The sequence below is a fragment of the Empidonax traillii genome, unplaced genomic scaffold (genome assembly GCF_003031625.1).
Source record: "Empidonax traillii isolate 1590-97213 ecotype Southwest subspecies unplaced genomic scaffold, ASM303162v1 scaffold7:size3022706, whole genome shotgun sequence".
Classification (NCBI taxonomy): domain Eukaryota; kingdom Metazoa; phylum Chordata; class Aves; order Passeriformes; family Tyrannidae; genus Empidonax; species Empidonax traillii.
In genome coordinates, this window is record NW_020955200.1 from 1,468,893 (window position 1) to 1,492,834 (window position 23,942).

Sequence of the window (23,942 nt, forward strand, 5' to 3'; positions counted from 1 at the left end):
GATTTCTCCCCTCAGTTATACACTGCACTACTTAGATTCATTAGTGTGCATGTAGTTCTAAGAAGACAAATTTATTCTCAGTGCCAAGAGTAAATCCTGATATCAGAGACATTGTTGATTATTTCAAAGAAAAACACCCCATCAAACTGAAAAATAACAAAAATAATGAAATGAAATTACAACAGCCCAAAATAAACCAATTAATTTTTACATTCTGAATTTATTTTGACAAATCTGCAGCAATTATCAACTGTGTGAGTAACATTTAAAAAGAATAGAGATTTAGATACTTTATTAGTGGTGTATTTTCTTCCAACTTCTATAGTTCTTTTATGTCTAAAAAATAGATTTTACTCCTAGTCCCTCACTAGTATGCAAATTTCTACCAGAATCAAGTAACACATAGAAAAGGATGAAAAAAAAAATTTAATTTCTGAAGCACACAGTATTCCGTTTTGTTTTGTTTTGTTTTGTTTTGTTTTTCCCCCACTGCAAGTAAAGCCATTTTTCACAACTGCTCAGCAAACAGGAGAAAGTCCATTAGAATCTTCAAACTGCTAACAAAGACTCTTGGCTAACAGTACTGGTCTAAAAAGCAGATAAGCCATATAATTTTACAAGAAGCAACCCACTGAATCCTTCAGCAAACACAGCTTGGCAATCTATCTTCAGTTCAAAATAATGAGGTGGCAGGAGTGTGATGGAGAAATAAGTCTTCAAAAACATCACGTAAGGGAATCCAGCTGTGCTTGTATAGTTTCCAGCTATTTAAAGGAACAAAAAGAGAGGAAAAAAACCTCCACTCATAAAATGTTGTTTAGAAACATGCAAACAGAAATAAAACCACATTCCAGTATCTTCAACTATGCATACCAAATCTATTTGCATAGCAATATAAAAACCCTGTACTCATGAATATTTGTTTTTACATGAAGCTATTAGAATTCATTGCTGCAGCTTAAATATTCAAATTTTAAAAGAAACAGTTGTCTAAATACTGCCTCTTTTACATGCACAGCTGTTTTGCTGTGAATTTCTAATGCATAATAACAAGGTAAAAAAATAATAGAATTCATTTTGACTGGATTACAAGCCTGGCATCTCAACTGAAGTTGCAACACAAAGATGCTGTTTCCAGAGAGATCCCCATTGTTAATCATCAGCTACTCCTCCGGATCTAACTGCAAGGTATGCTTACAATGACCCAATCCCTGACTATTCCAAATCTGAATGCACACGCTCTTCTCGAAAACGCTTTATGTGATCAAACAAATCCAACAGCCTGAATTTAGGATGGATCCACTTTTTTCTAGTTTTATTAGATTTAATTCATGCAGGCACTACTTCCTACTGAGCAGCATAAGGTGTTTAGAAAGAAACTACAGTATTGTAAAATCTACAGACCTTGTTATAGAACTCAAACAGCTCCTGATGGCTAAATTCTACAAACACTTTCTTCAGGTTCTGTAAAGAAAAAAGAAGAAAGGAATAAGCAAATTTGTTTTCATTTCTCTTTTGCATTAATTCCAGTAAATCAGAATATGAAATTAAGCTACATGAAAGATGTTTGCAACAGTTAGCTTTCCATTCAATACGATGTCCCTCATACATGTATAGTCCATTTCAGTGAAGAATTCAAGTTTTCAGGTACATCCCGTGAAGAACAGTAATAAAGTAATCTATGAAAATATTTAGTTATTTTTAAGTCAAACAAAAATGAAAGATCACATCTGTCTTTCTTAGCAGTCCATCTAAGATCTGGTAAATACCATTACACAGTGACAAAGTTAGTAGTGTATCTGATTGAACTGGCACAGCTATTAGTGTACTAGCACAGAGATGATACTTCTATTCATTAATCTAAGAGTTCCCATATGAGATTGCTGACACTGCTATAGGCATCTCTGCATAGATTCAGCCCAAGTTAACAGCTAAGACAACAGCTTCAAAGCAGTGCTTAAACACTAAAAAAACCCCACAAAATAACACAACTGACGAATATGTGGATAAAACAGATGGTGGTAATAATCCTCTGCACGCATGTGCTGATGTCTGTGGAGATGGGGATTAAATTATAACTTCTGTCCTGCTTAACTTGCTGGCAGTAACAGGAAGTTTAATGCCTGCTACCTTCAATCACAGTTCAGATCTATCCAGAGAGTTTCCAGCTCTATTCCTTGTATTTCACTTTGTGACTTTATTTCTTTAAAAGTAAATTTCAATTTCTGCACATTCTCTTTGTTGTTGCTAGACTTTTCAAGGCTTGGGAGATATTCCTGAATGTAACAGCTGCACTTCCATGAACGCTAACAAGGCTCTGTGAAAGCTGAATCTGTGGACATCCCTACTCACAAAATTTTACCAGCTGAAATAACGTACATACACTACTTTTGTTTAACTGGTACCAACTTCATGTACCACTCAGGTCTGTAGAAAAACGTCTGTTCATCAAATAAACTTAAATGAGCGAGGACACTTTCGCATACAGACAAGACCAGGTTCTGTATACTCGTAGCAATGCAAGTCCCAAGTTATGCCAAACAATGTCACTGAATTTGGCGCACCAAGTGCACAAAACCCACAGAAGCCCTGGGAACACAGTATAGGTACTGCCTGGTGTCTGCTCCTCAAAAGGAGCTGTAAGAGACACAGGAAAGGGATAAAATGACTGGGGCCAGCCTGTCTGGTGCAATTCCTCCTTCTTGCTCTGCAGAAAGAAGGATCCAGTCCAACAATTTCAGGAAGGGTATAAAAGCCTAGAAAAGGACCAGTGATTTGCATGAGAGACCAATCTTTTCCCTCTGGGAAGGAACAATGCAATTCTGTGAATTGTACGGTGAATACAAAATAAAACTACCAGGGCAGCAATTCTCTTTGCCATGACTCCAGCTGGTCCTGCCTCCAAAGAGCATAATGCCGTGACAGGGAAGTAAAAGCATTTTTAAAGGCTTTCTAACAGCAAAGAAACAAAAAGAAAGCAAACAAGGGGTTTCTTCAGAAGAGAAACTGGGTAGAGGAAAGAAGCAAGATACACTAATTGCAAAGGGATCTACCATTTCAGCCAGGATGTTTGTTTGGCATTTGCCTTTCTAGAAAGAGTTTGGTGCTTGAATGGAAGGAAGCAAAATGCACAGAGGAGGTTCAGAACAAAAGGCAGATATTGTATCTTAAAAGTTTATCAGTCACAATTAATAGGGTCATCTCTTGCATGCTTTCTGGCAGAAGAGTCTGCTGGATTTTGATCCAACAGTTTAACAATGCCTCCAGAGAGGGACAGAGGAAGACCTCTGACAATTAGACAGGCATCTTCTGGTACTACTTTTGATCAGGAAGCATAATCAACTTCTCTCACACACACAAAAAAAAAGAAAATTAAAAGCTTGTCTGTCATATTTTCCTCTAACTACAGTAATTACTGATAGTTAAAAGATAAGGCATGCAAATGAAAAAAAGTGTGGACATTTTAATTCAGATTCTTTTTGTACTAAAAAAACTCCACTATGCTTTATGAATAGGATGAGACCTCTTTTCCCATTATTATTTAATAACTGTAGTCTGATAGCTAAGACAAAATCTGTCTTCGATTGTGGCAGGCAGATGTCTGTGGAGAGCTAAAAGAAAGCATATCATGCCAGGCTATGTTTCTAATCTGGGGTGGGAAGGGAAGTATCAATGGCAGGGAGGATAAAACAATCTTGTACAAAAATCTGTTGGTTATCTGCACTTAATCATCTGCTAAAACAGAATTGTTTTTTTGTGTAAAAACCTGGTACACCTACTATGTCAATTCAGCAGAGAGCAGTGTCACAAAAAAACGCCATGCAGAAGTGTGGCATCAATTAAAAATGTTATTTTTAAAATATTACATTTCTCACAAGCATGAATCTCTTAAGCAATGTGATAAATTATCATTGGTATGTGGTCCTCCACTGGTATGGAGTCCTATATAGACTATAAAAACAGCATAACTAGCTTCCTACAAGAAAAAGCTACGTCTCATCAGGGTGACAGTCCCCCATTTTCAGCTGAGATATCCATTACTCACTTACTTGTTTTATTCTGTGTGAACATAAACAACTGTAATTAAAACTATGTGCTGCAGGACTAGGTTACCATCCAGTTCTTTAATTACTCAGTAAAATAGTCTTAAAAATTACTGTATAGATAGAATATTGCTAAAGCCCCCAGAGCAGGCAAATTCTTAATTCACTTGATGGAATCTTACTCAGATAAGTATACAAAATTACAAACCCCAATAATATTTCAGTTGCAACTAAAACATAGGATAGAAAAAAAATCACTTTCAGCTTACTTACTTAATTAAATGTCACTGTGTGCAGACAGAGTCTCAACCTATTTATGAAAAATGCAGCTAAGCTGACTTCTTTTATCTGCACATACAGGTTTTCAGATGTTGCCTCTGACCTAGTATGTGTTTCCCAGACATAAATAAGAAAACAACAATTTGCTGGATGTCTAACTTCTTTCTTCTTTTTATCAAGTGTATCATTCTCTTTTCCTTTTTCCTGATAAATTTCTTCCCATTCCTCACCTTCACACTACTCTTTCTCTCATTTCTGGCATCTCATTTTCTCTTTGCTGTTGTCATCTTCATGTGAAAGAAAACTAAAACAAGTAACCAGAAAACTAAACTGAATCCATTCCCATTGTCACAGTCTGTAACTCCAATATTTTTTCTAATTACATCCCCAATTCTATCACTGTGATAGTGTAAATCCTAGCTCCTACTTTTAAGAGGTTTAGCCTTGAGGGTGACAGCTTCGTAGTGTCAGAGAAACACAGCTGAACCTGTTATTCTTATGAAGACAAAGGAATCTCTAAAGTACCAAATGTCCATTCTTTGGGCTGCTTTGAAAACATAGAGACAGGTTTTTTTGTCTAATACAATACCCATGAACAGTAGCAGGGACTGCACTGGAGCGATATGCTCAGTGAGCACAGCTAAAGAGTATGTGCAACATCTTCTGCTAAATAAAGTTGCTGTTCAGTTCAATGTGTTCATCTTCTGTAAAACATGACAAAGCACTGCATTCACTACTGGAAAGGTCTGTGTGAATTGCAGGTGTCACATAAGACATATCTTTACATCTGAATCCATTGCAAGGAATATGGTAATAAGTTCTCTGAAAAGTATGGTTTAATTTGGCCATCACATGTATCACTAGTGAATGTATTTTAAGTATTAACGTTAAATTTTAGTGCCATTTTGCCTTTATACATCTAGATGGAATCTGATTTCATTCCACCTCTTCTTTTACCCCAGGGCTGTATCAATTTACAATTTACAGCCTCCTGAGAGCTGTGAAATTCTAATAAGTTTAACTGATTAGGGTTGTTTTCTCCCCTTAACTATCTTCTCACTTGCTGTTTGGTATAATTTGAAAAACATAACATCTTCATCAGTCTCTAAAACCAAATTTCCTTTGAGGTGTGGGAGGGGGGCAGGGAAGAGGAGAGAGAAATGAAGGGAAAATGAAAATAAAACCTTTGTGTTCCCAGTCAGTATTAATATGCTATCCTATAAAAAAGTAGCCCTTCTAAATGTATGGCTAATTCTACAAAATAGCCACAGTCATTTAATATACACTTAGCTTACAACCACCAACAAACAATTAGGCAAATTGCTAGCCGAACATGATCATCAGCATAAAATGATGAAGATGCAAGTATACAAGCTGCATAAGAGTCTCCAATTTCCCATTGCCTCAGCTAACTATTTCAAACATGAATACCTTCTTCCTGCAAAATGTTTCTGTAGAAACCAAAAATGTCTCCTTAAAATAATATTTCAGAAAGCAGGGACAAATTCCTGGTTATAATCTAAGGATTCAAAATTGCTTTTGGAGTTTTTTTTACTTGGTTTTGTTTTGTTTCATTTTATGGTGGGGATTTTGTTTGCTTGTGGTTAGTTGTTGCTCCTTCTCTTTTAATACAGTGCTCTAGATATTTCTATTTTCATGTACTACTGCAAAAATCTTCATTACTAACGACAGAGTTGTGCAACCTTGCATACTACACAGCTGTATTCCACATATATAACTCCCCCAACCCATGCATAAACATAAAATAATGGCCTAGAAGTTATAAATAAACGGGTAAACTTCTGGGTTTAAAGCTAATTTGAATATGAAAAACTGATATTGCTGTAATAGTTCTCAACTGCAAAGCTGTAACTACTTCAATGATGTTGCAAAATAAATATCAAGTATTCTAAAGCAAACAGATGGAGGGACAGGCTGGCTTGTATATCTAAATGTCTATTGATAATGATAATGTTCTATGACGGAGCACATGTAAAAAATCACAGTATATTCAGAGAATTTTGTTAATAATAACTAAGTGAAGCAATATATATCCCAATCTTCATATTGTAATATAACCTTGAATACTATCTTGAGCCATATCTCAATTAGGTTTGAGACAATATTTTCACACTGGCTATCTATTCCCCAATTTGTTCCTATTAGATATCCTCAAAATACTGGATACAAGGGGATGATGTGGATAATTAAACTAATCAGTTTATGGACAAATTAGGATACATTCATAAATAGATTCCCACTAGATTTCCTTCTGGACCTATGAGTTTCTGTGCTACATCAATTCCTTTAAATTTCCTTGGATCCTGGAGAACTGTGCACTCCCTTAGGATTTACAACCCTTTTTCCTTTTGCATCTCACAGAAGTTATCAGAAAGTTTGAAGTGTTTGGTCAGTAAATGAATTGTAAGAGGAGCATATGCATTAAAACAGACCAGTATCTCGTAAAAGCACACCTGTTCCTTAACTCCCTGTGCCTAAGAGACGGTAGTTAAAAATTTCTTTATACTCTTACAACTTCATGGACTTAATTCAGCTCAGGGATTCAGCAAAACACAGAGACTTAAATACAGACTTATATATTCCTAATTAAACATCTTTCACATCACCAAAAAATATGACCTTCAAACTTCATTCTTTTTCCAAACTTATTTCTATTTGCAAAAGCAAATAATTATTTTTGTATAGAGAAAAAAAATTACATGTTATGACTGAATTGCACATGTTTTCAAGTCTTAGTGTGCAACTGTTATAAAAGAAAACATCTTTCATTCTAATCCCCTCTCTTCCTGGTTGATACGTTAACATTTCGTTTGTACATACACTGCTATATACCTTTAAAAGTTGAATTTTTTTTTCATATAAGCTAAAGATTTCAATTTTCCTGTGGATTTAGGGAGATCAAAATCTGCAGCATACTAAGGATGTCTTTCCCTCCCCTTGCAATCTATTTGTAAGTTCCCTAACCAAAGCTCTGTCTTGATTTCTGAGATCTAATCAATGTGTTACTGGAAATTGATGGTTTGGAGATACATACAGATAATTTTTAATCTCACTCCAGCAGATACAGGATTCTTTAAGCATGTTTTCATGGAAAGTGGTGAGAATGAATTTATTGCCCAGTCTGATAGTAAGCTGACAGATTCTGCCAGCATTTGGAGACCTACAGAAGACCTGACATACTTCCAAACAGCAACAAGAAATGTAAGTCATTAACATTTTCATTCTTCTTGTTCCCTTCTACTGTCATGAAAATATCCATTACTGGCTGGATGAACTGGTGCAAAACTACTGACGAGAAATGGGACATAACTACTAGGAAGACCACATAGGCTGGGAACTCCACATAGCATTAGAGGAAAACAGGTCCCTTTCTTCATAGCAGGTAAGAATAATGCTTTTAAAACTGAGAGAATTATCTGGGAAAAACCCAAAACTACAGTTTGCACCTCAGTACACCTAGTCAGAGTAAATACCATTTTGTTAAACAAAAGAGAGATAGAAAAGCATTTTTTGTCCCCCAACAGCTGTATGCAGGGAAATGGTTCCTTTGCCTTCAAATGTCTAGGAATTTGCATTCCTATAAATAACATCATTAGGTTGGTTGGCTTTTAATGATACTTTTGCATGGAAAACCTCTCAAAACCAGAAATCTAGAGATGACAGTTGTCATAAAGATTATGTTAAATACACTTTTACAAAAACAGCAGTGGACAAACATGCTTTCTAGAGAAATGGGTTGTAAGAGTGTATCAGTGCATGCCTATCACAAGATATATTTAAAAGCATGTCTTTTGTATTGATACTTCCCTGTATGTTCCACGTACAGAAAATGGCTCAGAAAAGATCTCCTGAAAGGCTGATTTCCTTCTAAGACTATTCTGTATTTTGTGTATACCTCCACATGCCCTTCCCTTCTTTGAAGACAACTGTGTACACAGCACAAGTTCATTATTGATTCCTTGCTAGACTCCACATGGATTCGGTCATTAACAGCACAAAGCACCTATCCACACAAATGTGTCATTGTATTTTCAGTATTCAATAGCAAAACATGCAGGTATCATTTCCAAATACAGTATTCTCAAGAAAATATGTTTAAAAATTGTTTCATTCACTAATAGGCTGCCACACAACTAATAAAAATGATTAATCTAAGGAAAACAGCTCCTAATAAATAAAATGTTCATGTTTCATCTCTCACCTAATTTTGTGAATTCTACTTCCAATACTGTAGAAAGCTCTCTGAAAAGCAATCTCACTAAAAATTTTTAACAAATACACACTTTCTTCCTATTAAATTTCCCTGCATCTAGTTTGGGAAAAAAAAAAGAGAGACTGTGAGAAAGCACGTACACCCTATTTATTGCATATTGCTTATCCAGTATATTGTCTGTAATGGTCAGAATACGACTTTGGTCCTTAGAACTAGACCAGAACTACACTGTGATGACTAATTTTATTCCTCAGAAGAAATTAAATTTTTATCTTTCACACCTTGGTACACCTTATTTGGCACAGAACTTATGATATTTCAAAAAGTTCAGGAACACTGCAAAGGAAACTAGAGAGTTGAATTTTCTGTTTCATTTCTTTCCACTGGGGCTAGCATGTAAGTTCACACTTCCATTCTAAAGATAGCTTACATCAAGACTGACACAACAGACTTACGTTCACCCTGAACGATAAGTAATTCACTTTTCTTCTTATGCTTGTACTCACAGACAACCTCTGCTAAAGAAACAGCCTAGCAAGTAAGCATGCTGGCACCAGAAATGCTTTCAAGCTTTTCTGACCTCACATGTTCAGCAGATTTGGTCACAGCTGCATTCATTTTTACGAAGTACACATGAAAAAGATGTCACGTAGCTATAGCTGTGAAATATTTTCATTATTGCACTCAGAGAGTAATCTAGGAGAGTAATTCTAGGAAACTAACAGAATTGAGTGTAAATATGAAGTGCAACATTAGCCTAGTATTGGCATCCAAAATTTAAGATTTTGGGCTTAAATGGCAAACACTGCAACTTGGGTATGTGGTGTAGAACAGCGAAGCTCAGCCTACAGCATTGAAAGCAGGCTAAGATGTATTTGTGTCTAGACACACAATGGTCAAAACCTTCTCTAGCAAGAAGAGCAGCTTAACACCAGGCTCAGAGTGTTTTAGAGAGCTCCTCACAGAGTTTACTTGCAGCTGATGTAATTAACATGGAGTTGCAAATCCTTTATGTTCCAATCAGTTACACATCTTATGGTGGGTCTGAAGCAACTCAGAGGAAGCTTAAACTGTGATCCAAACTGCTCAGGAAGCCACCCCTTTGGTCTTATCTAAAAGTCAGATAAAATCTCCTTTGTCTGAAGAAGAAACCTGAGTTGTTGTCATCTGCATCCACATTTAGAGCTACAGATTAGACAGGAATTTTGTATGGTGTAGTTATGCAGATGAGTAATATTTTAAGAAGGATTTTTATCTCCACTTAAGAATGGAGGAAGCTGGTATCTTTTTGCATTATTAGTTTCTGAGCCTCCCTGGTTCAATAAAATACTACAATAACTGATTGTTTTACCACAAAAGGCCTTTCTTCACCACTGGAATACCCGAAAGTATCTATTGTTTCTACTGAGGCACAAGAAAAGAGGCTGGATAAGGGATGCCAGCAGTGAGAGGAAAGATCTAAGGAAGTGAAGATCCACATGAAATCAATGTTAAAACACCCTTTCAAAAAAAATCTGTTTAAATATTTATAAAATGTCAAGATTAGATAATTTGTAAATTAGTTCTTTTGTTTGAGATGGGTCACTCAGAGTATCACCGATTTGGATTTTTTTAGGCAGACAAGCGAAGATGAAAAGTTTGGGGGTTTTTTCTGTGCTAAAAGGGTGTTAGTGACTGTCAACAAGTATATCTCTGATCTCCACTGGGCAAATAATTCCAGCAGCTAGCAACTGAGGTCTTGCACACAAATCTCAGCTCCTGAAAGACTGGAAAGCCATGCAGGAAGGAGGGATTTTAAATAGCAGTCTGGTTCCAGGCAGGATCAAAGACAGAGCTCTTAGAGAATAAGGTTGTTTGTAAAGTAATGTGTATTTTATTATTTTTATTAATTTACTTTAGGAAATTACCTACTATTTTTACTGTACTCTAACAGCTGGAATACATCTATGGTTTTTGCTACAATGCTCACATTTTACAAATAAGTAGTGGTATTTCTTCCTGGCCTAAGGCAACCCAGCAAAGCCTTGAACCAGGAAAACCTGTCTGGATCAAGGACACACCAGTGTTGGAGTGTGAACCAAATTACACTGCATCACCACCCTGACAGAAGTAAACAGCAGCATTTCTCAGGCAACATGGCACAGTGCAAAACTGGAGGAGGTTATTAAAAACAAAGTTTCTCAAACAAGACAAAAATCTTCTCCTTTTTCCAAGGATTAAAAAAAGACTGTGTGGTCTTTTGTCATTATAACACCACAAAATGAAGAGGAATGTGGAACCAACCCCTTATTATGAAACAATCAAGCAACAACTTCTCTTTCTCAGTTTGTCACTAAAGGCTACACATGTTCTAATGAAGCAAAAATTAGCTATTTTGGATTTAAGACAATGTAATTTCAGTGATGTTCCTTTGTTACTTTTACTGACAATTTATTTAAAGCACGATGCAGTTGAGTGATGTGAATTCTCAGTGCCTGCTGAAAACTGGACAAAGTTAGGGTAAATACCTTAAGATATTAAGAGTCTCTGGTGAGGACAGAATTATCATTTAAGCACACATCAAACAGAGATGCTATTAGATTCCAGAATGAGAAAAGTTTTGTGTCTGTTAAAGAAAGTAATTCTAAAACCCTGTACAGAAGAATGAATTACTCAAATTGCAAACCACTTGTTTTAATGAGAACAAATAGTCTACTGTGCTTGGAACCATTATTTTAAAAGGATTAAAGCACTATTTTGTATGAGAATCAACTCTATCTTGATTGTTTTGTCTATCTTAGAGATAAACAGACTGGATTGTTTGCAACCATAAACTACCCAGAACTCTATGGTTAGGCAAAGACAGCACCGAATCAGAGGCTGTCAAAGAATATGTAAATTTGACAGGTGGCAATCCAGCTCTCAAACTGATAAATGCAGTACTTCGGTTTTTATGGCATTGCTTTTGCTAAACCTGGAGACTAGATATTAAAATATAGAATGCTAGATCACAGTCCGAGATTACAGGAGGAAGGACCAACTGAATAAACTGCATCTCTGTGTCACCAAGAACTTTGATAAATATTCAAAGTGAGTTTTTGTATTTGAATTAAAGTTTCTCCACTAGTTGTTCATATTTTCTGTGCACTGAAAATACTGAAATGTGAAAATAAGCACATGGGAGGTCAAAAGCTGCAAGTCATTCAAAGATGGCTATCCTTAGTACACCAATGAATGAAGATCCAGAATACTGGAAATCCAGAAAGATTTTCTATTCCTATTTGTTTTGGGAATAAAAACTTTCCCTTCAGGAATACACACTTCAATATTCTTACAAGCAAGACAAGAGACTTCTTCTCTTAAAACATATTACATCATAAGTGGAAGAGAGCGTTTACCTTCACTAACAAAACCACAGCCATCAGTCACAGTGCAGTGATTCTCCTTTACTCAGCACTCATCTGAGACTCTGCATGCAGTTCTTCATAGTTCCAGTACAGAACAGATGTTCAGAAACTGAGGGGAGTTCAGTATCATCTGAATGGGCATCATCTGTATGCACCACATGTGAAGAGACACTAGAAGTTGGTTTGCTTACTTTGGAACAGAGTTAAGAATGGGGAATCTAACTCCAGTCCCATATGTAATAATTTTAGAAATTAAAATGTATCTCTGTGACAGGTGTTTTTAGTTTATCTTGTTAAATACTATAGATCTTATCTCTCTAGAGCATTCACCTTATAACAAAGAATGATGTTTGGCAACAAATAATAACAATCCCTTTGCTGATGAATTGACAAGGAATACAATTCCAATCCATCCATGTGCATTCAATTTCTCCAAATAATTCTCACAGAGATTTGACCCACATAAAACTCCTAGAAGTTGGCCACACCTTTTAGATGGCCACTGTTCTTCACTCTTAGAAGACCTAGATCTGGATGCACAAGGATATTGACTGAAAAGCAGTGAGAGTAGACAGATGATCTAGATAACTTGCTAGTAGGCTAGTAAACTTCACAAGTGACAAGGTTACTGAATGGTCAGTCTTGGGATCTGAAGACTTGCTGGCCTCTTGTTTATCTACACCAGTTTAAAATGGTTGCAACTGGAACGTGATTAAACACTTTTAAACTATACTAAAGTATTCCAGCACAAACTTCAATAGTTCTGAAACTTTAAAAAGAGTATAAAGCATCCATAAAGATCAAGTATAGAACTGAATACCCAAAGGATCCAGAGATCTTGGATAAAAAAATCACCACTTATTAGTCAGTTACATCTCCAGACACCAACATTCAGAGCATCACATAGCCATAGGGCTCTTGGCGCAGAATCACAATGCTATTGTAAGATAATACAAGGCACTAGATTAGCTTCAGCAGTTAAAATGTGTTTAATAGAAAGTCAATACATTAATTTTGCATTAATGGTTGCACAGCCCATTCTCTCAGAACTTAAGACAGCATAAAAACACAAGGCTGGTATAAACTCCGTATTAGTTGTATATATTTTAAATAATGTGACTGAATGGCTATCATGTACCCAACATTAGAATTCATCTGTGAGCAATCCAGTAGTGCAGAGACAAGGTATTAATGATTGCGAAATTGTGCCTTGACTCCATGGCGTTAACTTAATTGTGAAACCGTGGCATTAGACTTAATTTATTTCACAGCCAGGTACTGACCAGCTGTGAATTGAATTGAAAATGCTATTTACAGGCCAGTATGCAGCAATATTTCCAAGCAAACAAGAGACCGAAGAGCTGAAGATAAATATCAAAATGGGGCTGTAAATTACCTTGCTGAAAGCTCTTACCCCAAAACTGCCAGGAATATTTCACTACTCTAAAGCCATAAAAAAAGGAATCTCATGTGGCATTATTCACAGGATAATAATAACAATGGTTACTAGAAAATGCTCTATTTTCTACACTACTCTTTAATGCAGCATAGCATCATGTCCCTAATATTGCATTTTCCTGTATAATGATTTTGCTAACACTATTTTATGGAAACCAAGAAACACTAATCACTGATGGACATTTATGTTCAAAATCTACACGGACTAACAAAATTTTAAGGCAATTTAGTTACTTCATAAAATCCCAGCATCTCACTGCTTCTAGAAAAAGCTCCAAATTTTTTTCTGATTGAGTGACTACAGTTGAAAGTGCAAAATAATGCAAGGATTTTAAAACAAAAATATAACTTTGTCCCAAATCCTGTTTTTCAACCTGACTATGGCGGTTTAAATATGCAATGGCTTCATAGCCAAGAAAACGTGTGAAATCAATTGTGACTGGGGATTGCAAAGAATGCAGATCAATCTAGAAATAACACAGACCTTGGAAAAAACAGACCTTGGGATCAAGAGCCTGCAACAGTGGCTGCTGTCCAGGCCTGACATCACTCTGTACTCTTAGAGCCAAAAGGAAAAGACAGTCCTTCTTTCACCATCCCTGTAATTCCCAATTAGATGATACCTGAGCTTTGATTACAGCCTGTCCCTGTATTTCTAAACTACCACATTGGCAGCTGTGCAAAATGAGGTAGAGAGTCTCAGTTATAACCCACAGGATGCCAAAAAAAAATTGAAATTCACATGTTTTATTGATCTGAACACAATCAGAGAGAAATAAACTACTCATTGTGCTGGGTTTAGCTGGGGTAGTTAATTTTCTTCACAGTGGCTGGTATGCGTCTGTGTTTTGGATTGGTGCTGAACAGGGTTGATAATATAGAAAGCGGTGGTTTTGTTATTGTTGAGCAGTGTTTACACAGAGCCAAGGCTTTTCTGCTTTTCATATTGCCATGCTGGCAAGGAAACTGGGGGTACATGGGAGGCTGGGAGGAGTCACAGCCTGGACAGGTGACCCAAACTGACCATATGACACCATGCTCAGTATATGAAGCGGAGGGGACAAAGAGGAAGGGGGAGGACATTTGGAGTGATGGCATTTGTCTTTCCAGGTCACTGTTATGTGTGATGGGGCCCTGCTCTGCTGGAGAGGCTGAACACCTGCCTGCCTGTGGGAAGCAGTGAACTAATTTGTTTTGCTTTGTGTGTGTGGCCTTCCCTTTCCCTATTAAAGTGTCTTTATCTCAACCCACAAGTTTTCTAGTTTTCACCCGATCCTGCTGGTGGGGGAGTGGGCGAGCGGCTGCATGGGGTTTGGTGTTGGCTGGGGGGAAACCATGACTCTCATGCAAAGAGGAAGGCAAGACTTAGTACAGGTAGTAAACACTGTTCTTCTATATGTGTGTTTGAACAGCTGGGCATGAAGAGAAGGGTAGCCTTCTTATGTATTGGGAACAACAGAACTGCAAAATAACAATGTATAATACAGAAATGGTGAAACAGAGGCCAACCATTCTTACAGTAAGAAACATTCGTTGCTTTTTTTACTGAAAGGGACTGACAATGGCAGATACCATTATATGTTTTTTTTTTCTACCTGTGAAAAGGAATGTTGAGGGACTAAGGTGATAGACCAGCATAAAGTCCGTATATTAAAAAAAACATACCTACAGTCAGCTTATTCCTACTGAATAAGGATTTCACTAGAATGCTTCACTAGTACCATAGATAATTTTTTAAAAGATTTTTTTTTAAAAAGTTAAGTAGAAATATTATGTTTTGCAGTGACAAAAACTTTCTGCTCCATTGGTGCAATAAATTTATTTAATGCCTTCAACTAAGTAAACAAATTTTAAGAATCTCTTATTCACTTGATGTTAGGGTCTAAAAGCATGCCCAGTACTTCCAGTAAAGCTACTTTTCAGTGAACTGCTGTGAATGTTTTATTATTTGAGCCTTTTTTGTAGTTGCTCTACAGTGAATTGCAGTGAACTTGTCATTTGGGCTTTTTAATTTTTATTTTTTTTTGGGTCCCCTATCAGGAAGCCTATCCCTGCTATATCAGAAGTGGGTCCTTCTATACTACTTTTATCTATTATCAAAGGAAAAGAACTTTCCTAAAAGCTGTGGATAAATATATGCAGCATTCATTACTGAAATTCTTGTATTCTGTTCTTTCAAACATTTCTTTAAATTCAAGCTTTTTTGAATAACAGGGAGGAAAGGGCACCTGAAATAAGTAAACTAACTTTAGAGATAATTTTTAAACAAAAATTAGATGTGCTTGTGGCCATCTGCACTTTATGTAAATGCTTATCCTAAAATAATTTTATTATGGTTAAGATATATTTCAGTGGACAAAGTGAAGGGAATGGGACAGGGTAAAAGTATGAGATTTTAGTGTATGCACTGAATTAATACTACACCAGTGTAGACTAAAAGAGCTACAGTGGTAAATGCAACTGTATAAAAATGTATGTATATAAGCTTTCCAGCACCCCTGAGAATTTACAGCAATATACTACATTTGTTCACAGGTTTGTGTGTCATCTACAGCCCAGCATGAGGTTAGACTGGCTATACAGCCTAATGCTTTCTTGATAAGTTTACCTAGCCATGGCTCCAGTGTTCAGTTCTCGCTTTCACAGAAAGATGAAATGACTTGCAAATGCTTCTGCTGACTTAATTTTCATCTTGATCCTCAACAGTAATAGCTGAAGTTTTTGAAGTGGCACTTCAGAAAAAGCTTGGGAGACTATAAGAGTGGTAACTTGCCTCATACATAATTTCCTACTGGCAGTTTACATTTTTTATTAGGAGTAAAGTGCAAATTTGTAGAAGTGAGTGGTAAATTCAGTTTCCTCACAGTGTAGTGAACAGTCACAACAGCTTGACTCTTGAGATATTTTTATTTATTTTCAATCCAGGCTTGTACATGTTTCACATGAGAGATGATTTGAATTTCTATACTACCTAGGTTCTACTTTCACACTGCAACAGAAATGTTAAATCACACAACATAATATTTTCTTGTGGCCCTCTATATAATTCTTAAAAAGAAACCCATGCCTACAATATGAAAAAATTTCTATAAAAAAATTTGGACTGAAACCTCATTTGAAAATTACTTGCTCTTCAAAAAATCCAATTAATTAAGAAGCAGGTTTTAGGCAAATCCATCTGTCCATTCCAAAAGACAATTAATATATTTGCCCAGAACATTAAATCTTACATGGCCACAGAAGTATCGACACTCAATTCAATACTGCACCACCTTGCTAGAGGGAAAATGTAGAATAGCTCTTCTGTAAACCCTATTAAAAATGTATGAGATATTTTTTATTTTGTAACATTTAATTTTTTAATCCATAACCCTTAAATGTCATGCAGACTAAAAACCAACATGCATTCTAAGCAAAGTAGATTAGAAGCAGGCAGCATGTATTAATAACAATGGGGCTGTACAGCAAGTGGACTGACAATATGAATTTTCTCAATATGCAACCCTTTTGTCCCAAAATACTTCCATGGCAATTGTGACACATGTATTTTATACTATCGGGAAAAAATAAATAAGTATTTTCATCACAGAAGCACAGACTGGCTTGCGTTGGAAGAGACCTTAAAGATCATCTAGTTTCAACTCCTCTGCCAGGGGACAAGGACACCAGTCACTAGATCAGGTTGCTCAGGACCCCGTCGAACCCAGCCTTGAACACTTACAGAGATGGAAAATGCAACAGAAGGATTTTCTGTTGCAATACCAGAAAACCACAGGCATATTTAAAGTTTGACTCCATTCCTAATCCAAGGAGATCCTAAAGCCCTGGTCCCAAAGCCCTTCAAAAACTTACTTCTCAAAATTGAAATCACCTCAACAGTCCAGAAAGAAACACCATTTGTCATGCTCTGCTAACCATAATTTCAACTCCATTTATATTCAACCAATTCCAATCAGTACCCTTTCTTCAGACTCTCTCTTCTCCCTTCATGTGTGTGTAGTTAAGTTTTTCAAACACTTTCGGACTGCTGTCAAAGGCACCCAAAACTGACCCTTAAAACAGGGTGTCTGGCCTTCAAAAGTCATCAACCATTAATTTATTTTTCAAAACTCTACAGTATCAAAAGAACCCTTGCATGCATGTCTGTTTAACTGACAAAATAACTGACACTCTTTGTCATTACAATGTTTGTTTAGTGTTACAGAATACGTCAAACTGGTTCTTCAGTTTAATTCTATCTCAGAAAACAAAACGTGATGAATTCTCAAGCAAGTCACACCATGGATCAGAACGCCAGCAATTATGGAACAAAAAGATTTGTAATGACAAAGGTAGAGGAAATGAGTAGGCAAAGCTTCCCTAAAAAGATAATTAGCTTTCCAGATTGAAAAAAGTATACAACATTTTCAGATTTCTTCTGTTACACTCTGTACATTCTGAAACAAATGACTTTTAAGGTAGTGCATGAGCATCCCCATCAGACACCCTTCCAGATCCCAATTGGATTTCTTGAGTCTCACGTGGGTATACTTGTCTAATAACCCTCAACAGACCCCTATTAATTTGCTTGTCACATTTTTCCTTAAATTCAGGTAAAATGTTTGCACCCAATTTTTGGGCAAGCCTTTCCAAGGGACTATTACATATGTGACTGTACCAAAATTTCAGCTTCAATTAAAAACAGATCCTGACATATCATCTCAGTTTATAAAGTTAGTATGAGTCAATGACAGTTATATTGCTAATCTCAGTAAATGCTTTATGTCCATCTGTTAACTGTCAAATTGAGAGGAATATATTAAGATGCTACCTAAAGGTTACAGTACATTTCATCCACTCAGCTTTAGAAAGATGTATTTTATAATGCAATAACAAGGGATTTGCTTTAATTCCCAAGGTACCTTATCTCTCAATTCATTTTTTTTCCATCTTCAGTTTCTCATTACTGAAGAATCTAATTTTCTCTCTACACACAGAACTCATGATTTGTGAGTCTTTCGCTTCCTTTCAGAAAAAAAGAAGATGCTTAATTCCAGGAATGGGCAAAATATGACTTTGGAATGTGAATGAACTCTAGAAAAGCGCAATTTCCTGCATTTAGTTGTTATCAATATAAAATTACTAAAAGTAAGAATCTACATTGAGTCTGAAGAAAATATTTTATTCTGAAAAAAATATTTATTTTTGTGATTGTTATGAACTTGCATTGGTAAAGAAATGATTAATGCTCATCATTAACCCTCTTGCAAACATGTATTCTTTTCTAAATTATTTTTTTCCAACACCTGGATAACTCCTTCAATTTTGCATTCCCATTCCTAAACGGGAAACCTCCATTTTATTAAACATTTTTTTTTCTTTGGAGTTAGGAATTCCAGAACATTATATTAACTATAAGTAAACATAAAGTACAATAATTAATTCAATTGCAGTTTCTTCAGAGTAAGTACATATTATTTCTTTTACACTTAACACTTTGCAAATTTAAGAACCCAATGATTCATGTTATTATCAAATAATGGATATGTTAACTATTATTAAATAATAAACTTATTATTATTAAATTTACAATAAAAATTTAAGTAGCAGCAGAACTACTACTAAAAATCATAGTCAGACTGCAAAAAGGATGCAACTGATTTATTTTTCTGCTGCCAAAATTCCCACCCCATCTTTAGATAATAAAATATACTTCCTTCCTTGAACAAACCCCCTATGCAAGGTTATCACTTCAATTCATCTGCTTACTCTATTTATTTCATAAAAATGTAGTCTGTTGCAATACTGTAGAAAATTCTCAGCAACCTGCTTCCAAACACTAGACACTGTCCAAATGTGTCTAAATACGCTTCAAGAGTTCATTTGCCTTTAGGTGACAGTATATTAGATTATTGTAAAAAAACATTTCCATCCAGACAAATCTGGTAATGACTTGCAATAGTTGCCAGATGTTTAACAGCTTATGTTAAAAGAACAGCTCATCTCTACGCATTTGCAACTGATTAAAGCTGCTCAGTATAGAAGAGTTCAGCTGACATGCTTTTATCCACAGAGATTAAACTGGGTAAGGTGAGGCAACTTCTCAAATCCACAAAGACTTTCAGGTAGAATATAGATGTTACATAGCTCAGCCTCTTCAAACCACTGCAAAGTTGATATGCAACCACACGGTAGGAAGTACCATTACCAAGCCATCCCAAAACTGAATGCGCAGCAGATTTTCTTTCTTCTATCAAAATTTCAGAAAGAGCTTTTTTTCAACAACTTGTCTGAATTTAGTTTGAAGTTCCTATTTCTTGAAAGAAAAATAAGTTTTTAATTCAAAATACTGTTTATAGCACACAAAATACCGTGTAGTTGTTTTGCTTGTTGTCAGGGGTTTGTTTATTTGTTTCTGAACCAAAGCAATTTATCTAAAGACATACGAGTGGACTATTCACGGTTTTTAATCTTATTTGGAATTTATAGTAATAGATAAGAGTAATATTGGAACTTTCACATATATTAACATTTAAATCCAGTTTATTTACTTTCTAAGTTTGTATCTTTTTCCCACTGTAAGCAACACGATGTGTTTCATTGAGGCTTCTGTTTATCATCTAAAACTTCTAATTAGGAACAAAGAAATATTTTCATCACCTTTATCAGAATTCTGTGATTTTTTTGCTTGTAATTGTATTAAGATCACTCCAATTAACACTGAGGTTTTAAATAAACACTTAAACTTACATAGACTTATGCTCACTGCTTTTTTGTCAGAAATAAACAATAGGCAAGCTTATTATTCTCCTAATATGAAAAAAAAAAAACAAAGACAACACTATAAAACCATAATTTACTCTGATGACTTGAGGAGTCATAAAATAACACTCAATGTTTACCATTCTGCAGGAAAGCAGAGAAAAAAGACATAAAAGAGGAAAAGTCTGCAAGACACATATTCTACATACAGGGAAATATTTAAAGATGCTGAAAGTGATTTTCTCTCTCTGAGTATCTGTCACAGCACTTTTCAGGAACAGTATCTATACTTATGCAATTGTTAATATTAGCATAACAGTTCTCTAAATTTATTCTGGCTCAAGCCTGTTATACTCATAAAATTCAATAAACAGCAGCACAGTTCTAGCTGAAGATCTTGCTGTGTCTCCTCAGCTGCCTATGCAACAATCTCAAACACAGCCTGCAGAGAAAATCTTTGTTCTTCATTTAGCAAACTTTTCTTCACTGACAGCTTTAGTTTCTTCTTTTTGTCTTTGCAGTGAAGAAAACAAAGAACTTGTTGAATGTGTATTATTGCCTTAGTCCTTGTGCACAGAAGTAGTTTAGTATTTGATAACTCTGCAAATTTACTGGCATTTGTGTAACAAAAAACCAGCTCAACGTTCGGACAGCTTACGATTTCATAGTACATCTGTAGAATTCATACATAATATACACTTTTCTGAGGTTCATCCAAATAAAAGGAACTGAACAGCAATCTGCGCTGATGACATGGAGTAAGCTTAGCTAGAAAATTTAATGCTGCATCTGATATCATGTGAGAATTATAGTGCAATAGCTAGTTTGCATATTTAGAAAGTTCACCCCTCATGAATGGTCTTTGCAAATCTAGTGCCTATATATGCACAGAAATACTATATTTAGTCTTCTACATCATCAAGCATGAAGCGTGCAAGGCATCTAAAATGAGAAAGGGAATACTGATCCTAAGGAATACCGAACACTTCATATTTAGCACTACATTACTGTTATAATCCTTTACATCTAAATGTAGAGAAAAGTGACGGTATAAAGAGCAGGGAGAATATCAATTGATTATTGAGGTGCTTTCAGATGGTTTGCCTTGGCTCCCCCAAACCCTTTCACACTGCAGGATTCCTTAAGGTTATTATAAAGCATTGATAGAACAGGAGCTGAAATACTACTGAGAGAGAAAGATGTCAGTGTAAAAGAACACTGGAATGAAAACAAATGGACGTAAATATTCAGCTCAAATTCAAATGAAGGTTTCTAAACACAGGGACAGAGAAGCCTGGAAGAGTCATGCCATCACAGTAATGGGACCAAAAATCTGAACCAATTTTATAATGAGGATCCAGAGAATTTATGAAGTTGCTACATGACAGAGCAATCTACTAAAAGCAAGGAAATAATAGCACAGGTATCACTTCTAGTTCCAGATTCTCAAATTCTAATCCAAAGAATAATGCACCCAAAATCAGAAGTAATTTCTGAGTGCCGTAACACTAGATATATTAGAATAAAGCAACTTTCAGAAGTATTATAAAATATTAGTTTCTCGAAGCATTCTAAATGTTAAGGCACGTTAAAATTAAGCCCAAAATGCACTGGATATGGACAGCTAAGGTCAGCTAATGCCACAAACTTCCCTTGAATCTTAAAACCATGAAGCTCAAGACTTTACAAACAAGCAGCCATACCTTGCTCTCTGCTTATTACTTACAATGCCGTTGCTAATACGACCCAATATGACATAAAGCTTTCAGTTCTACATCTAACACATTATCAATAGCAACATGTTCCTCAACTTCATCGCACCTGCAAAATCTCCAAAGCAGCTTTGTACTATTGTGAAGTGACAGAATAGTGTATCGGATTGTCACACAGTTCATTTGTTTCTTTTGCTTCAGTATATGTGACAGCTAATAAGATAAATATCCCCTCAGCCCAGACTCTCAGTTTAGTGTAGTATCCCCAAGATTACTGGGTAGGCTAGCCAGCATCTCTCCCACACCTAATTTTCCATCAAACATTCTAAACCATGTTACACTAAGTAATGTCAGAAATAGCTTAAGGGAATATTGTGTATTGTCATTGTGAAACGGGCACAGCAGGTTACTTCAGAGAATAATCTCTTTCATTAAATTTTTAAGAAGTGACATATCATTAGATGATTCATTCCCTGCAATCTGTATTGTTTTGTAAAATAACTGAAAAAGGAGTTCATTGATCCATGCTTTACTTTTTTTCCCATTAATTCTCTTGGGTGCAGAGGAAAGGGAGTCTTCAAAACTCTGAGAAGCAGTTTGTTTTATTCCTGTATTTGAGTCCCAAAAGGGCCAATCTGCAGCTAAATGAACACAGAATATTTAATTTGCTACCATCATAGGACTGATTTCTATATGACAGAAAGAAAACATTCCCAGTCAACTCTTGTCCAAACTGAAAATCTCCAATTTCCTATCTGTTTCCATCTTACCTCATCTCATCTCCTACAGCCTATTGCTTCTGCACCTTTTCTTAATTCAAATTTTTCTTTAAACACAATCTTCTGATGCTTTTTTTCGGATGCAAAACAGAAACTAATTTTAATTTTCTTTTTTCACTTTCATTCTGTTAATGGATATAAAAAGAACATTTAAACTGTTTTGCTGAATTTAGGAGACTTTGTAGAAGGATCCTGTCACACTTCAGTAATTACGTATAACTAAACAATCTGTACTTGAGTTAAAACAAGTGTCATTATTTCTCATTAAAGTTTCCACAAATAGTAAGAAAAGTTGCACATTCCTCAAGAATTGCTTTGAAAACCGAGGACCTGAGTGAGGCCCATTCTGATTTCTAAAAAGAAGATCTGTAAAAAAGTGATGTGTAGTATGATCTTTGGTATTCTTAGGGTTTTTTTATTTAGAAGAAAGAGGAGCTATAAACAAAACAATGGCAAAGTTCATTCCTGCAAATTCTTTGTCGGGTGCACGTCTGTATGAACAAATATGGAGTAAGTAGTAACTTCACATATTAGAGAGGATGACACTGCGCAAATTAAAGAAGACATTGTGCAAATTCAAGCTAAGTGGTTCATGCAAGCCACAGCTTAGGATCATGTCTGAATAATTTCTTTTAAATGGTGAAAATGAAAAGGGACATTGTGCTTTCAAAAATATTTAGAAAAGGGCAGTGTTCCTAAGCACATGTTGAGAGCTAACACTATATTAAACCACTAAACAAAATGCCTATCTTTACATGGTACTTACAAGGATCTCTCTGTTGGGAACAGCAGATGGAAAAGAGGCAAAATGTGTAAAAAATACATTATAAATTTGACACAAAAGAAAGGAACAGTACCAGCACGTAAGAACAATTTAGAGTTTAAAAAATCTGAACATGTCTTGAAATGGTCAGAATGACTAATTCTCTTCACAAACAGTTGCTGGTGAAAGATTTACAAAATATTATTATTATTATTATTATTATTATTATTATTATTACTATTACTATTACTATTACTACTATTATATAATTAACATTTCAATATTCTACTACTACTACTATTTTTATATAAATGACATTTTAATATTGTCCTTCACTTTAAATCAAAAAAAAACCCTTTCCTGTTTCAGTATCCCTAGATGTGGATACTTAAATGACCACCGCAGCTCATAGGACAATGAATTATGTAGTATTAGACTCCAACGTGCACTTAGTACTAAAGTACTGGATTTGCATAGAGGCACACAAAAAAGGATGAAGTAGAACAGGAAAGGGGGCCTTTTCCCGTTGGCCACCTGCTATTTCTGC

At 35.6% G+C, this 23,942-nt stretch overlaps 1 protein-coding gene across 1 annotated transcript in view; it reads right to left on the bottom strand.

Annotated features, from left to right (window-relative positions):
- Positions 1–486: 486 nt before the first annotated feature.
- The window catches only part of COMMD10 (COMM domain containing 10), a 94,736-nt gene continuing 71,280 nt past the window's right edge, over positions 487–23,942 (bottom strand). The window contains exons 6-7 of the mRNA XM_027881593.1: positions 1,405–1,464; positions 487–764 (exon numbers count right to left, since the gene is read on the bottom strand). Of these exons, the coding sequence (XP_027737394.1) occupies positions 726–764; positions 1,405–1,464 (99 nt within the window). The 3' untranslated portion in view covers positions 487–725. The remainder of the gene's footprint in view (positions 765–1,404; positions 1,465–23,942) is intronic.